Genomic DNA, 14,068 nt, shown 5'->3' on the forward strand with positions numbered 1-14,068 from the left:
AAGTCTGTAGGAGAAACTACGGGGGCCATGAAACTCGCTAAAGGCCCTCTCTACAGCCACTGTTTGGTTTGTCCGTTCCAGGCTACTGTAGAAACATGGCGGTTCAACATGGCTGACTCCATGGAAGGCGACCCGCGGTATCTGTAGATTAAAACAATTCATAAATAACAAAAACAGAATAATTCCTATATTCAGGTGATTATACAGTAATAAAAACATACCGATGAATATTATATTCCATCCTAAATGTTACACACTAGACCTTTAAAGTAGCACTTAAATGTTAATGCATCGGTAATAAAGATCCGCATAAGGAGTCGTTTTTGACACTTTAAATACATTTTCCAGATAATACTTTACTACTTTTACTTTTTACTTTTGTTTTATAGTGTAATGTGATTATTTTTACTTCAGTAAATGATCTTAAATACTTGTTCACCTCAGTTTGGGGCAGACAAATTAAACTTAATCCCCAAACAGCCAGAGCCTACAAGTGTGTAAACAACTCTGCAACCATTCATACAATCGTAGTAAGGAGTGGGTGGCACGAGCAACACGCCCCTCGCTCCTCAAATGGGAAGTTAACGGGAACCACGTGACTCCCGTTAAAGCCTTGAGTGGGCCCGCGAGAGGGCGGTGCGTGTGACGTCAGCGGGGAACGGTACAAAACACTCCGCGAAAGTACAGAAACCTCAGAGAAGTGTGTGAGTGTTTTCAGTGACAGGACCCTGCCAGTCACCACCCAGGGGATAAAAAAAAGAAAACAGCCAAAGATTTCTTTTCTTTTTTTTTTTTTAAAAAAAGAACAGGAACAAGGGCGCGTGCAGAGAAAGTAAAGCCACTGCAGGCTTTCGTCGTGCTGTCACACCTGTTGGGGTTCACATTATAACACGTTTATTTACTTCCTAAACCACGTGGACAAGTCACCAGGGTTCATGTGTGACATATACAGCCTGGACTCTCACTGCGTGTCTCCACAATGCAACATGAGTTGGGCAATGGAGCCTGCTAACTTCTACGAGAGCGCCAAGCTGGGTGGCCCGCAGCAGGGGGTCTGCAAGCCGGGCAGCAGGAGCGACGGCTCGGGCGAGGACGGCACCATGGTGGAGCTGAGCACCGCCCCTGCCATGTACGACGACGAGAGTGCCATCGACTTCAGCCAGTACATCGAGTCCATGACAGCCGTGCCAAACCTGGAGCTGTGCAACGACGAGCTCTTCCTCGACCTGTTCAACACCGTGAAGCAGGAGAAGGTGGATTTCTACAACATGCAGAGCTCCGTGCAGCCCGGCGGCATGCAGCAGCTGTCGGCCGCGTTCACGGCGGAGAGGAGGGCGGACAGCATGCTGGATAAGGGGGCGTTCAGTGCGCCCATCAAGCAGGAGTCCGACTGGAGTGACAGCGACATGTCCTCGTCCCTGCCTTCACAGATCGAGACCTGCGCCCAGACCTCTGTCAGCCTCCCTACAGGGCAGCCGACGCCCCCCACCACCCCGGAGCCCGTCTCCAGTGGCAGCTCGGCCAAGTCCTCCCCGCGGAAGATCGGGAGGGAAAAGGGGAAGAAGGCGGTGGACAGGTACAGCGTGGAGTACCGACAGAGGCGAGAGAGGAATAACATTGCAGTGAGGAAAAGCAGGGATAAAGCCAAGATGCGCAACATGGAGATGCAGCAGAAGATGATTGAACTGGGCTCTGAGAACGACAGGCTTCATAAAACTATCGAGCAGCTAACCAGAGAGCTCACAGGGCTCAGAGAGTTCTTCAAGCAGATGCCCAACTCCAACTTTGCGGGCTCTTCGGGTGCGGAGAGCCGGTGACAGATCCATTATCGTATGAACTGAGTTTTAAGGAGATAATACCTCAACAGACATTTTACCATCTGTACCAGATGTATTTTAAGCTTACCATAATGGCACTGGAAAATATATGATATGCTGCCATATTTTTTGTGGGATTTCCTCTGTATTAAATTATTTTACCACTGCATTTACATGATGTTATACCTGATATGGTACATGTTTTATAATTCCAAACTTTGTATAAGAGCCAGAGCATGATCTTTTATATAGTTTGTATGAAACCTTGAAAACATTTTTGTTTATGGAATCTATAATAAAATTGCTGAAAAGGTGCAGAAATATCCTGGTCTGTGAGTGCTCTTTGCATAAAGTGTGGGGGTGTTTTCTCACAAGAAGTCAGAAAGTGCAACAGGAAATAGAAAGTAAAGTCAGCAAAAAATATGTTTATTGACACACTGGCAGTAATCTTATATACAGAGGTAGATGAGGTGAAGAAAAGCTTCTTTTTTTTTTTTAGGCCATTTGAAAAATATGTTTACAGCCAAAAGTCTTGTTCAAAAAGTTACATCCCATTTGATGAACCACGTGGGCTGCTTTGACAGACTGCATGCCACTGGTCTACCCTTGGGCTGTCAGCTCCTGGTCCACAGGATCACATATCATTAACACAAACAAGACCTTGTCTTTCTGCAGTCCCATTCACTTCGGCACAGCCTCAAGCTGTCAGGGAGGCCTTCAGAGGGAGGGGGGGGCGGGGGAGACCAAGGCCTAGTGTGCAGATCCTTGGAGCCAGCTGAAGCCTGAGGATTGATATCATTAGCTACTTGCCCTGAGAGCCTCAGAGGCAGATTTCTTCCAGGCCGATCCAGAGGGCAGGTTTCCTGGTGACGACTCGGGCGTAAACGGCGAGGGGACCCACCTCTTTTCCCAGGACATTCTCCACATCGTAACCTGGGAACTGAAATATACAACCTCAGACTTTATTTACAACTTGAGTCTATTTTAGGCTGACAGTTCTTTAAAAAAAATATATAAAACATCCCATTAAAAGCTTCCTTCACGACCTGCACAGGAACTAATAGTTTTTAAAAAAAAATCTGATTATGTAAGACTATTTGAGTGCATTTAAGGCCCTGACCTTTGCACAGTGGTCAGCAGTATTTCTGTTGGTCTAACATTTTATTCTGCTCTCAAGATCTCCCTTGGTAAAGAGCATTCATGCTTACATTGCACATACCACTGTAATGCAAGATTAGGAACAACCCGAGCACCTGTAGCAAATGAATCCTAATATTCCCAGTGTAAAAACTGCATGCAAACTTAATAATGAAATACAGGAGATGGTGGAAGATTACGTCAGTATTTTTGGCAAATTCCCTCGACTGTATCGACGACCAGCATGACTAAGGTATTTTTATTGTTAAGTACAGAACAGGCTTTATCACTTTTGACATGAACAGATGACTGTGCTGTCAGGACTTATTGACAGAAGATCAATGCACCGCGTAGTCCTGCCCAGAGTTACGTAACTGTTTGTAAAATGTAAAACCTACCTCATTACCCTCCAGTGCTGCAGCGTTCAGGATGGACATGATTGTCTTTTGCTGCAGCTGTGGTAGAGATAAAAAGGTGCAAAGCTATTAATGTGTTTTTAATCATCACCTTAATGCTGTAAACACAACACATATGCTGCACTTACATACTGTGCTTGCTGGTGAGTAACAGACTGAGTGAAGCTTTTAAAATACGAGTTGGCTGATAAGAACACTGATCATTTTATCAGTTTGGCTTACTTAAGTTTTCTGATAACAAAAAACAGCAGGTCCTAAATAATAAAAAATGCCATCCTGCAGATGCACATACAGTGAAGGATTTTATTTCTTCAACCTTTTAATGTGCAGAACGCTATTTTTGCTTCTTGCCAAGAATTAGATGAGAGGATCAATACCACTCTCATGTCTGTAGTGTAAATATTAAGCTACGACCAGCAGGAGGTTAGCCTAGCTTAGCACAGAGACTGGAAACAACGAGCTGGGTTCTGTCCAAAGGTAACAAAAATCCAACAACAAGCACCTCCTAAGCCTAAGAAGTTGCCAGGAATTCAGTGGAGCCTCAAGGAGATAAGAAATACTCTTTAGAGTAGCTTTAGAGGCTTTTTGTATCTTTGGACAGAGCCAGCCTAGCTGCGTCCCCATTTCCAATTGGTGTGCTAAACTAAGCTAACTGGCCGCTGGTAGTACCTTCATATTTACTGTACAGAGATACAGATATATACTATTTCTTTAAAATACATGAGTTACACAGTGTAACAACACTTGATCGGCCCTAAAACATTTTTGAAGCTTGATTCCCCACGCTGTGGACACAACGGTACTGAACCGATACCTAAAACCCAGTAACACCGTTCTCACCTTAACCTTCACAGTGCAGTTACTTAATGGGGAACTCAGGAACACTTCCAGTTGAATCCTTGTGTTCGGCTTGTCCACCACTGACTTACACGAAACACAGTGGAAGTTTTCGCTGCGGAAAGAAAATAAACAAAAAAATAAAGTTGCCATTCTGTTTAACATCAAGCTATTTTGATTCAACTTGAGAACTTACGGCCTTTCAGCTAACTTCTCTAAGCTGTCACTTCCACAGTGGTTGCAGGCAGGCCAGCAATAAGCAGTGTTTTCATCCACACCAACTATCACTCCTGCAGACAGACATGAAACTGTTACAAGTTTATTTTGAACACACAAGGTCATCTCCAAGAAACATCCATGCACACTGCACCTTTCCACGGGCCTTTAGTTTACTCTCTATTGACAACGCATATTCTTATTTTTCGTTTTATTTACGTTACAAGTTGTGTGGTGGACGCCAAAGGAAAAGCACTGACGCCTGACTAAAAGCAACACTGATAAATGATCTACACATAGGTTTCAAAGTGTGTGTATGTTTGTGACAGGGTGTAAAAGATAAACACATCCCTTTTCATTTTTATCTGAGATTGCAGTGATAAATGCAGCAGAGTACTCCCTTCCTAAACAGCCTCTCACTTAACAACCAGAGCTGCTGCTGCCCCACAAACACAAACAGGAGACCTTAAATAAGATACCAAATTTTACACTGATAAATCGTTCTTGTACTTTCCGGTTGGAGCCTTTTTCCACTGGTAATTTCCCGAAGATAGTATTCGCGCCCAAGTGCAAACGATAATAAGTTTTGTTTTAGTTTTTCAGCCACCTGACCAAACATGTACAACCAGAGGGGCCTGAAACAAGAGGGTTCACGGTTCGATCTTTGCCCTCAACTGTGACACAAAGTCGACAGATGCAGATTATTATCTGATTTATGCTGCTCTTTTCTGCACATTTACATAACAGAAAAGAGTTGAAGAAAGCTTCACAGCAAGGACTTTAACTTATATTGATACAAATTAGGTTGATAAAAACAGCAGAGAGGTTCTTCTATGGTTTAATTTAATTTCCAAAAAGTTTGATTTCTTCAATATGTAGCTGTGGCAATCATATCTTATGTTAGCAATTAGTAAAAAGCTTAAACATGTAAAGAAACATGCACATTTACTGTACACAATAGAGATTTGGGGGAAACAATACTACAAACCCTCATCTGAAATTATAAGCCTTATGGGGAGCAGGCATGTTAATTTCACTGCAAAATGACATGGGAATTGACAAAAATCCAACACAATTTCATGTGTTTGTCCCAAACAATGACGGCCTGAGGACACTGAATAACAAACAGCAGAGAGTGATGCCTTAAAGCCACATCAAGGCCTCTTGCTGAGTTGTAAACTTCTATATAAAAAAAACACAAGTGGTTTTCTTCTCCTGAGAAAACAACACATCAGGCAATGTCTGCAGGAGGCACTTCAGATGTAGAGTTACAGGGAAACCACAGGATTCAGGCAACTGACCTGTGAGAGAGCAGAGGGAGTTGGGCGTGATCTCAGGACTCAGTGGATCCAGTCTCACAGGTTGGGGCAGGGTCTTTGCCTGAGGCTCAGCCAGCGACTGTGAACGTGACTCTGGCTTGGCTGAGAGCTCAAGGTTGCCTTCAGGATCTACAGAGCATATCTGAACAACCGACTGCTCCACACAAAGGAGAACACCTACATGTGGAAATTTGGAAATGTTATTACAAAGGAAATATGCATAAATAATCTAGAGTACTGAGTTAATCCACAGCCATCAAACTAGTTCGAGTTAAAAGTACCAGTACAACAATGTTTAAATATGTAATTACTAATACTACTACTAAGAAGAGTACTCCACCAATTTAGCATTTCAGTCCCATAACATTGTCGAACTCTAGGCCAGACAAAGTCTTTTTTTATTCCACACATACTTCTTCCTTGTCAAGACATGGTGCCTACATTACCCACAGTGCAACTCAATCAGCAAAAGTTAGTAATTGCAGATATAATACTAAAAAGTGTGTAAACAGCATGTAGCTGAGGTGGACTTTCTTTTTGCTACTTCACATGCAGTTCAGTAGTTCAGTTCCCAACATAGGGGTTGGGACCCTCCAAAGGGTCACAAGATAAATCTGTGTGGTCATGAGATGATTAATTATTGGGGTTGGAAAGAACAAAAAGCTAATTTGTATACATTTTTTGGATTTTCCTGAATCCTTTGCTTTGGACAACTGAATGTGTGACAGGTGCGTCAGAGGAAGGTGCGAGGGACTCCCGCACACTGTCTCGCTTACTGCTGAAAAAATATTCATTTTATTTACACAACACTTAGGTCTATACAGCCTTCTTCACCTGATGACATTGTGCAGGAGTCTCTCATAGTTTTCAAAGTGCCTGACCTTAAACCTGCAATAACACATTTCTTAACATTTTCTGCAGCAGCTGAAACAAATTGTGAACCCAACATTGAAATTCAATCACCTTTTAAGTTGATATGGTGAACGTATTATCTGACAGTCACAGAGCAACATTATTGCTATTTAGTCCAATATTCACTTTTAGCTCTGTTTTTGGTCTGTACCAACTCCTGAAGGAAACATTTAGCGCTTTAGCTGTTCCCCAGCTAATCACTAACTGTGTTTGTTTGCTGTTTAGTGCTCAGCAGGTAGTGTACAGTTGGTTTTTAGAGCGTCTTTGCTAAAAAAAAAAAAAAAAAAAAAACAATAAGTTAAAAGAAACTCACATTGTCATGTTTTCATTTGATGCATTGTTATTATAAAAACTATAAGATAGAACAATCCTATATATCCAGGACTTTTACTTGTAATGGAGAAGCATAAAGTAGCAGAAAACAGAGAGACTCAAGTAGAGTACAGGTATTTCAGAATTGTGCTCAGGTAAATGTATGTATTTACTTCCCACCACAGGTGGGGTGACACGCACACAGTCCTATAAGATAAAACACCTTATTAGATAGTGGTTTAACAGCATGTTAGTTCACAATAAAGCTCTACCATGTTCTTTGATGGCATCTCTGAATGACACACAACAGGCAGCAGGGGAATTTAGTGCTTCGAGGACAGCGGAAGTGAGCACACAGGAAGTATTCACACACAGGGCCACTGTTCGCCTGCAAGGTCTATCGGGCTGCTCCTCCTGAAGACTAGGGTCTGTCAGCACCAACCAAACCTCACCCTGGCCTACATCACTGCTCTAAAATAGAAACAGAAAGGCAGACAAAGACACAAAGAATAGAAGTGCTTAGAAAAAGGCACACAGAATGACCTAGAAACAGCTTAAAGGAAATATTACACAACAAAAGCTTACAAAGCACAAATTGGTTGAAAATTGTAATTCCTGAAAACAGTTTTGACGAGATTATTTATTTAGATCCACACAATAGTGGTTACTAGTACAACATTTAAAAGTATATCTGTGTTTCAGTGGTGTGAGTGTGTGACAAAGTCCACCACTTTGTTCTGAGCTGCTATCTCATCTTGTTCAAAGTTTAAAGGTCTCACCAATCAATGGTAAAGATCGCCTGGGCCTCACACAGATTGTCATACACACAGCGATATGAACGCTGCTCTCTACGTCAGAGCTCAATCTTATCAGTTTGTTGGTTCAAATGATCTCAAAAGCTGAGGAGCTCTACAACACACAATGTTTATCATGTTCTTCTGACTAAAGGCAAATTAAATCAGTGTTTTTCTGGAATGAGGAAAAAGAAGTACCTGCATTATTCTCTTGTATACAACAGTGGCAACAAAACTGCAGCGACAGGTTTTAAGCTCACTCTGAAAAAGAAGAAAAAGGTTTGAGATTGACCTACTGAATATCAGTCATGCTGATCGGCATTTTTATTTATTTTTTCTGTGTGTGTGTTGGAGAAACTGTTCACCTGCAGCATGTCTCGCAAGGTTTGTGTTGTGGGAGGAAGGTAAAGCTGCGACACCTCAGCGGGTTCAACCGAGCTCTCCTGACCAGACAGCAGGTAGCAGAAACTCGGAGCTGGACCTGCAGGTCTACTTTCCTATAAAAACCAAGACATGTTTTAATAGCATCTTCATTTTGAGGAAAATATACTGATTTGTAATTTGAATCAAGCTGTCTCATCAATGAGCAGTGCTCAAAGTGAGTTATTATTTCTCCTCAGATATTTACACATATAATATACATTATGTTGGCCCTGACCGCTCAATGCCCTGCAACCTTTTTCTGAATTTGTGTTTTCAATATTTGCAGCATGCTGAAGTTTTCATTCCCAGGTCGCCACATACAGACATGAGCAATTTTCAGTTAGTTGCAATCTTGCAACTTTATCACTAGATGCCACTAAATCCTACACACTGGACCTTTAAATGTATTCTTTATTTGATCTAATTTAATAACTGTTTTCACTTAAATTGTAATGGGCCTTTTTCCCAATTTCTGAGAATTTAAAGACCAAATAATTAATCAATCAGGACAATAGTCAGCAGATTACTTAATAATGAAAATAATCATCAGTTGCAGCCCCAGTTCCATTCATAAAAATGCAAATATATTCCCAAACCAAGCCCTCACATGATGAAGATGCATGATTCCTGTCGTGGTAAGGACTTACAGTGGACATACAGGGCGTTGATCCATGATCTTTAAGAGGCATCACTGGAGGCCACAGACTGTCTATCAAGCTGAAAAGCCTGGTGTGCCTGAGAGTGAAACAGAAAAAAGAGGAGAAAGGGGGTAAGGAGGGGGGCACTAAAAGGGGGGAGGGGAGGAGAAACTAGTGAATAAGGGACTTTGACGGGAAGATAGAGAGCTTTCACAGCCAGTTTCACTTCCACTGAAACATGAATCTGTTAAGGCAGAGCTTGTTTTAACGTCACCTAGTATTAACAGCGAGAGCATGCTTGGGCTGGCAGACCCACACAAAAACTGTTTTTACAAGCAGGTTTTGAGACACTGTTGGGTGGGAAAACGGTTCACACCCTATGTAAATTACAATATCATTGTAGTGCAAAAATAACAAGGTTTAGAAAACCAATTACAACTGCCACATTTATAATGCTGCTGTCTTTCACCACCTTCTTGTTCTCAGTAATGACAGACTGAAATCAGGTCATACTCAGCATGCTTTTATTGGAATCAACAATATGTATGGAGGAAAAAATTTAATTAACAAGTAGTAACTCCGACAAGAGACACGCCAATCTTTTGATTCATAGTCTCTTTTCTAAGAAATACTTGTTGAGTTCAGGGTGCCCAGTTGATGTTACTTATTCATCCATGTGTGCTGTCATATCAGCCAGGGGTTAACAACCTGTTAGTCAGCCTGTAATCACAGGGTTTCTTTGTGTGGAACTGGTTCTGCAGCCCATTCAAGTCCAGTGAGGCCTACTCCAGGATGAGTAACGACAAAAACTAACAGGACTCATTCAACTCATTGTGATTTTCATAGTGAGTGTATGTACTCAATGCTCTAAGGTACAGCTGTAGTTTGTATTTCAGAGCTGAGATGTTGATCAGTACTTAAAAATATGACTTTTCCCTTTTCTTTTTAGTTGGAGTACATCCAAGAAGGGTGAACTTTCTGTGAAAATAAATCCTTACCATAAAGACAATACTGATAGGACACACTAGTCACACAGGTGCCAGGGTGGCCTCTGAGTATTTGTTTAGAAACCTCACACCCCTACAAGACTAATATTGTAAAAGAAATAGTTTGACATCTAGGGCAATTTGCTCTTTTGCTTTTTTCTGAAGGTTAGAGGAGAAGATCGATACCACTCTTAGATCTGTCCATTAAATATGGAGCTACAGTCAGGAGAGAGTTAGAATAGAATCAGTATCAGAAATACTTTATTGATCCCCAGGGGGAAATTTGTTAAGGTTAGAATAAAGACTGAGAGCAGGTAGCTAGCCTTGCTCTGTCCCAGGATAACAAAACCTACCTACCCAGACCCCTAGCTTACTAATTAATTAACATGTTATATCACATGTTTACCCTGTTTCCAGGCATTATGCTAAGCTAAGCTAACAGTCTCCTGGCTATCTCTCTGCAAAAAAGAGAAGAAAGCGTTCCTCAAAGTGTCAAACTATTCCTTTAAGATATAGATTATTATGATATACTTAGAGGTCCAATATTTACTAAGAAACTGGGGGCAAAGTGAAAGCCATCCAAACCAGGCCCATGTGTTTTTCCACTTAGCTAATAAGATAGCCCATGTGTAAGCGCTGAAGATAGCCCATCCATCACAGACCACAGCCAACCTCCAGAGACATTATAGGCTGTGGTGGCATTGAAAATACCAAGGATGTAAACATACCCCCAGGCGGTCTCTAAATGTTCCCATGTCAGTTCTTCTAACTGCTTCTAATCTGGGATCCTGACTATGGAAATTCACAAGGGACACAGAGCATGCACTTTGGTATCACTTTACATGTAAACACAGTTGCACTGCTGGCAGGACAGCAAAATCAGGCTCATATGAGCTGCAAACATTAAATTCTCATTGTGTTGCACATGTGGGTGTTGATGTTTGAGAAGGGCATTCAAGGATACAAATGGGTAATTTGCTGTGGTTTATAGCACTGGAGATTCACACATAAGGCACATAAACCAATATCCACATGTGTGACGGTTTAGCTTGAGGCTCAGTGCCCCTATGGCACAAAACCCAGAGGATACTTTACTAGCATTTGATATCAGCACCTGTCTATTAGGCATTTACTCAGGGCTGTTGTCCCAGATGACTAAGGAGGGAGATAAGATAAATCCATCTCACAAATTGGTTTTGGTCACAGGTTGTGAAGTTTACTCATGGCTGTGAACTCATATTTAGGTGAAAAGCTACCCAGGCTTAGAGGGATGGGTACAGAGGAGTGTGTGGGTCTCACCTTTCTCGAGTGACCCGCTGCACCACTTTAATGCCTCTCAGCACACAAGTCCTCCCCTGCCACATGTGACAGTAATGCCGGAGGTCGTCCTTGCAAGGCAGGAGGTGGAGCTGGACCACACTGAACATCCCGTAGCTGTCCTGGACAAGGACACAGAGCCTGGGGAAAAACAAAAACAACAAAACACCACATGCAGAGACAGAATTAGACTTAAAATTGTAAGACAAAGTCAAGTGAAGTTTTAATCTCCCTGTGTTAATCATTCACTTATCTCTTAATATATATCTCGTCCTGTAAAATGTTCAAATATTTTAGATAACTTGAACTCGGAGTAAGTGTATCCATTTAATTGTAATCTGGGGAGACTAGCTCACCTCACACCATGATAGACTGACGGTGATAGAGAGAGGCAGTGGTAATTGCCAGCAACGCAATATCACAGTAGAAGGTTCGTGTCCAGATATCAAAAGCAAATGTGGCTGAGGTCTAATTTATTCATTTTGCCTTTATCCTCCTTCTGATCTAACAAAAAAGGTTAGTGTCCTCTACAGCTCTGTAGAGTTGTGCTGAGCCACTCTGTCTTTGAGTGATTTAAATCCCTCTCACAACCAAACCCTGCACTTATTCAAAAAGTTGTCCCTTTTAACTTCTGAGCCAGCTGGGACGAGAGGTCCTTAAAGGTCTTAGAATAATGGAAAGTTGAAACATCATCATCATCAAACACTTGGCTCAAACTGTGGTCCTTGAGTTCATACGGTTTTCTCAGTTAATTCATAATTCTTTGGGGTAATATTTGGTGAGCAGAGTTCATCCCTTTTTCCTTTATATGCTGCTTTTGTTCTCGCTGCACGTGTTTACTTCTGGGGCTGGACGTGCACACTATACAAATGTTCCTATTTCTAATAGAGCAAACCTCATGAGCAAACAATCAATAATAAATAAATGTATAGTATTTGAATTAATAATAAGCAGATTTTCACCCAAATTGTTTTATTATTGTTATTTTAAATCAGATACTTCCAATGTGTTTCATGAAAACAATGGACCGTTTATACAATTTAGCCTTATAGGAATCAAACACCACTGCTCCCAGTGACACACTAACGATACACAGTTAGGGCTTAGTAATGACATTTGGAAGTGTTACTGCTGGTGGCTGGTTTGACAGGCTGCTGCTGACAGAAAAGCCCTTTGGCCTACACAGTTGTGAGGCAGTGAACTGCTGTGTATGCCTGCACTCTGCTGCTCCCAGTGAGCGAGGAGCTGGAACTGCTATAGGCTCCAGTATCTCAGCCAGTCAAGCCCAGACACAGCCCTGTACCAGCCCTGAGAGTAAACAGTAAAGTTCATATCCCTTGGTTAGACAAGCAACGGCCAGGGAGGAAGAAGAGGAGGAGGAGGAGGAGCAGGAGGAGGAATAAAAACAGGGAAGAAGGAGGACTGTCAGCATGCCCATCATGCATGTGCATGCATGCGCACATCCCAGACATTGGGAAAGTTTTGAGACTGTTTTCAACCACCTGATTGGGCCTATAAATGTCTTCTGTTGGTAAACATGGGGTCTGTCTGTGTTTGTTTTGAGAGACCTAGAAATAGATATCTAAATAACATTCCTGACATTACTTTTAGTGGTGTGGGCCAGTGTTTTAACCAAGATTATTCTCAGTTGTTTGCTTTATTCACAATCCAAAGTCAGGCGTAAAGTACATATTTTTTTAAACAACAAGGAAGGTTGAACATAAAGTGAGACAAAAAATGTTTTCTGAAGGTTTTATGTTCATAGAGCTGTAAATGTGAATGTTCGATTTCAAAGTGTAAAGCAAAGTGAACAGACCCCAGCCCGGAGCAATGTATTCAAAGCAAGGACATGTTGGCCAACACAAGAAAACACCTCTGGACAAATGTAATTACTGAAATGGCAAACACTCAATCTTTCAAAACACAAAAACAATACTTAGTATATTTAGAGTCAGTAAAAGGCTACTGTCCTATAATGAACCCTGTCATACAAAACTTCAACGTGTGTGAGAGAAGTGACTGCTAAAGAGGTTAGCAAAGATGCTGCTAGCATCAGTTATATCAAATGTGAAGAATTTCTTGACTGTTTGGACTATTTCCCCAATTGGCTGTGGTAAGATTACACGGTTATACAGTTTGTTTATCTTATTGCTTTCGGCCATGATAGGCAATCATAGACATGGTGATCATCGTTCCTCTAATCACCTGCCAACAGTTTCCAGTGACGACCTCCTAAATGGTTCTGTGGAAACAAACCTTCTGGCACAGTCAGCTAATGATATGTCAAAAAAAAGTACTTAACTGTTTGAACCAACAGTCCAAAAACCAAAGACATTACATTTATAGTGATGTAAAACAGAAAAGCAGGACATTTTCACACGACTGACTAAATAATTTATTGATTAATCATTTTACCAAACATTACTCAATGGGGCAAATAGTGCATTTGTTGGGGACTATTTCCTGCTGCGGATTAATACACATTTGGTGCAACAACAAAGGAGGAATGTTTGGTATGATTACATACAGAGGAATCAGGTATATCAGGAAAACACAGGAAAGAGGCACTAAATCATTATTTGATATTGCCCACTATATGAATACAGCTGCTAGTCACATTAGGTGTGAATATATATACACTTTCACTTTTAGTTGAGCTTGTCTGAACTTGGGGAAAAAAAAAAATCAGATATGCCAAAAGAAACGGGTGATCTGACACACAGTGGTACTAGCTTGACACAAACAACCACCTCAACACTCAGTCCCTCTTTTTAGCCGTTAACACCCCCACTTCCTCACCCCCACTTCCTCAAACAGCGACCCTTCACTCCCCAAAAAATCCTCTGCCATTGGCCAGTTTCAGTCACAGGCCATTTTCAGGAATTTGTTATTGTGAGCGATCATAGAATTCTGAGCAACTCAGGTTTTCTTCCAGGAACTACGA

At 41.6% G+C, this 14,068-nt stretch overlaps 2 protein-coding genes across 4 annotated transcripts in view; one reads left to right on the forward strand and one right to left on the reverse strand.

Moving 5' to 3' along the window:
- Nucleotides 1-679: 679 nt before the first annotated feature.
- cebpd (CCAAT enhancer binding protein delta) lies at nucleotides 680-2,138 on the forward strand. The gene has a single exon (XM_035670837.1). The coding sequence runs from the start codon at nucleotides 936-938 to the stop codon at nucleotides 1,815-1,817; it is 882 nt and encodes a 293-aa protein (XP_035526730.1). The 5' UTR covers nucleotides 680-935; the 3' UTR covers nucleotides 1,818-2,138.
- A 354-nt stretch (nucleotides 2,139-2,492) lies between these two features.
- Nucleotides 2,493-14,068, reverse strand: part of spidr (scaffold protein involved in DNA repair) — a 27,879-nt gene continuing 16,303 nt past the window's right edge. For all 3 annotated transcript variants that reach the window (XM_035671141.1, XM_035671140.1, XM_035671142.1), the window contains 10 exons: nucleotides 11,107-11,265; nucleotides 8,831-8,918; nucleotides 8,126-8,257; nucleotides 7,959-8,021; nucleotides 7,239-7,437; nucleotides 5,725-5,919; nucleotides 4,404-4,497; nucleotides 4,211-4,322; nucleotides 3,353-3,409; nucleotides 2,493-2,757 (listed from right to left, as the gene is read on the reverse strand). In XM_035671141.1, coding sequence (XP_035527034.1) covers nucleotides 2,638-2,757; nucleotides 3,353-3,409; nucleotides 4,211-4,322; nucleotides 4,404-4,497; nucleotides 5,725-5,919; nucleotides 7,239-7,437; nucleotides 7,959-8,021; nucleotides 8,126-8,257; nucleotides 8,831-8,918; nucleotides 11,107-11,265 — 1,219 coding nt within the window. In that variant the 3' untranslated portion in view covers nucleotides 2,493-2,637. The remainder of the gene's footprint in view (nucleotides 2,758-3,352; nucleotides 3,410-4,210; nucleotides 4,323-4,403; nucleotides 4,498-5,724; nucleotides 5,920-7,238; nucleotides 7,438-7,958; nucleotides 8,022-8,125; nucleotides 8,258-8,830; nucleotides 8,919-11,106; nucleotides 11,266-14,068) is intronic.

This window comes from Morone saxatilis, unplaced genomic scaffold, assembly GCF_004916995.1.
Source record: "Morone saxatilis isolate NCDOM2014 unplaced genomic scaffold, NCSU_SB_2.0 Contig23, whole genome shotgun sequence".
Lineage (NCBI taxonomy): Eukaryota > Metazoa > Chordata > Actinopteri > Moronidae > Morone > Morone saxatilis.

Coding starts and splice junctions, on each gene's coding strand:
- cebpd (XM_035670837.1), top strand. CDS start 936: ATGTGTGACATATACAGCCTGGACTCTCACTGCGTGTCTCCACAATGC.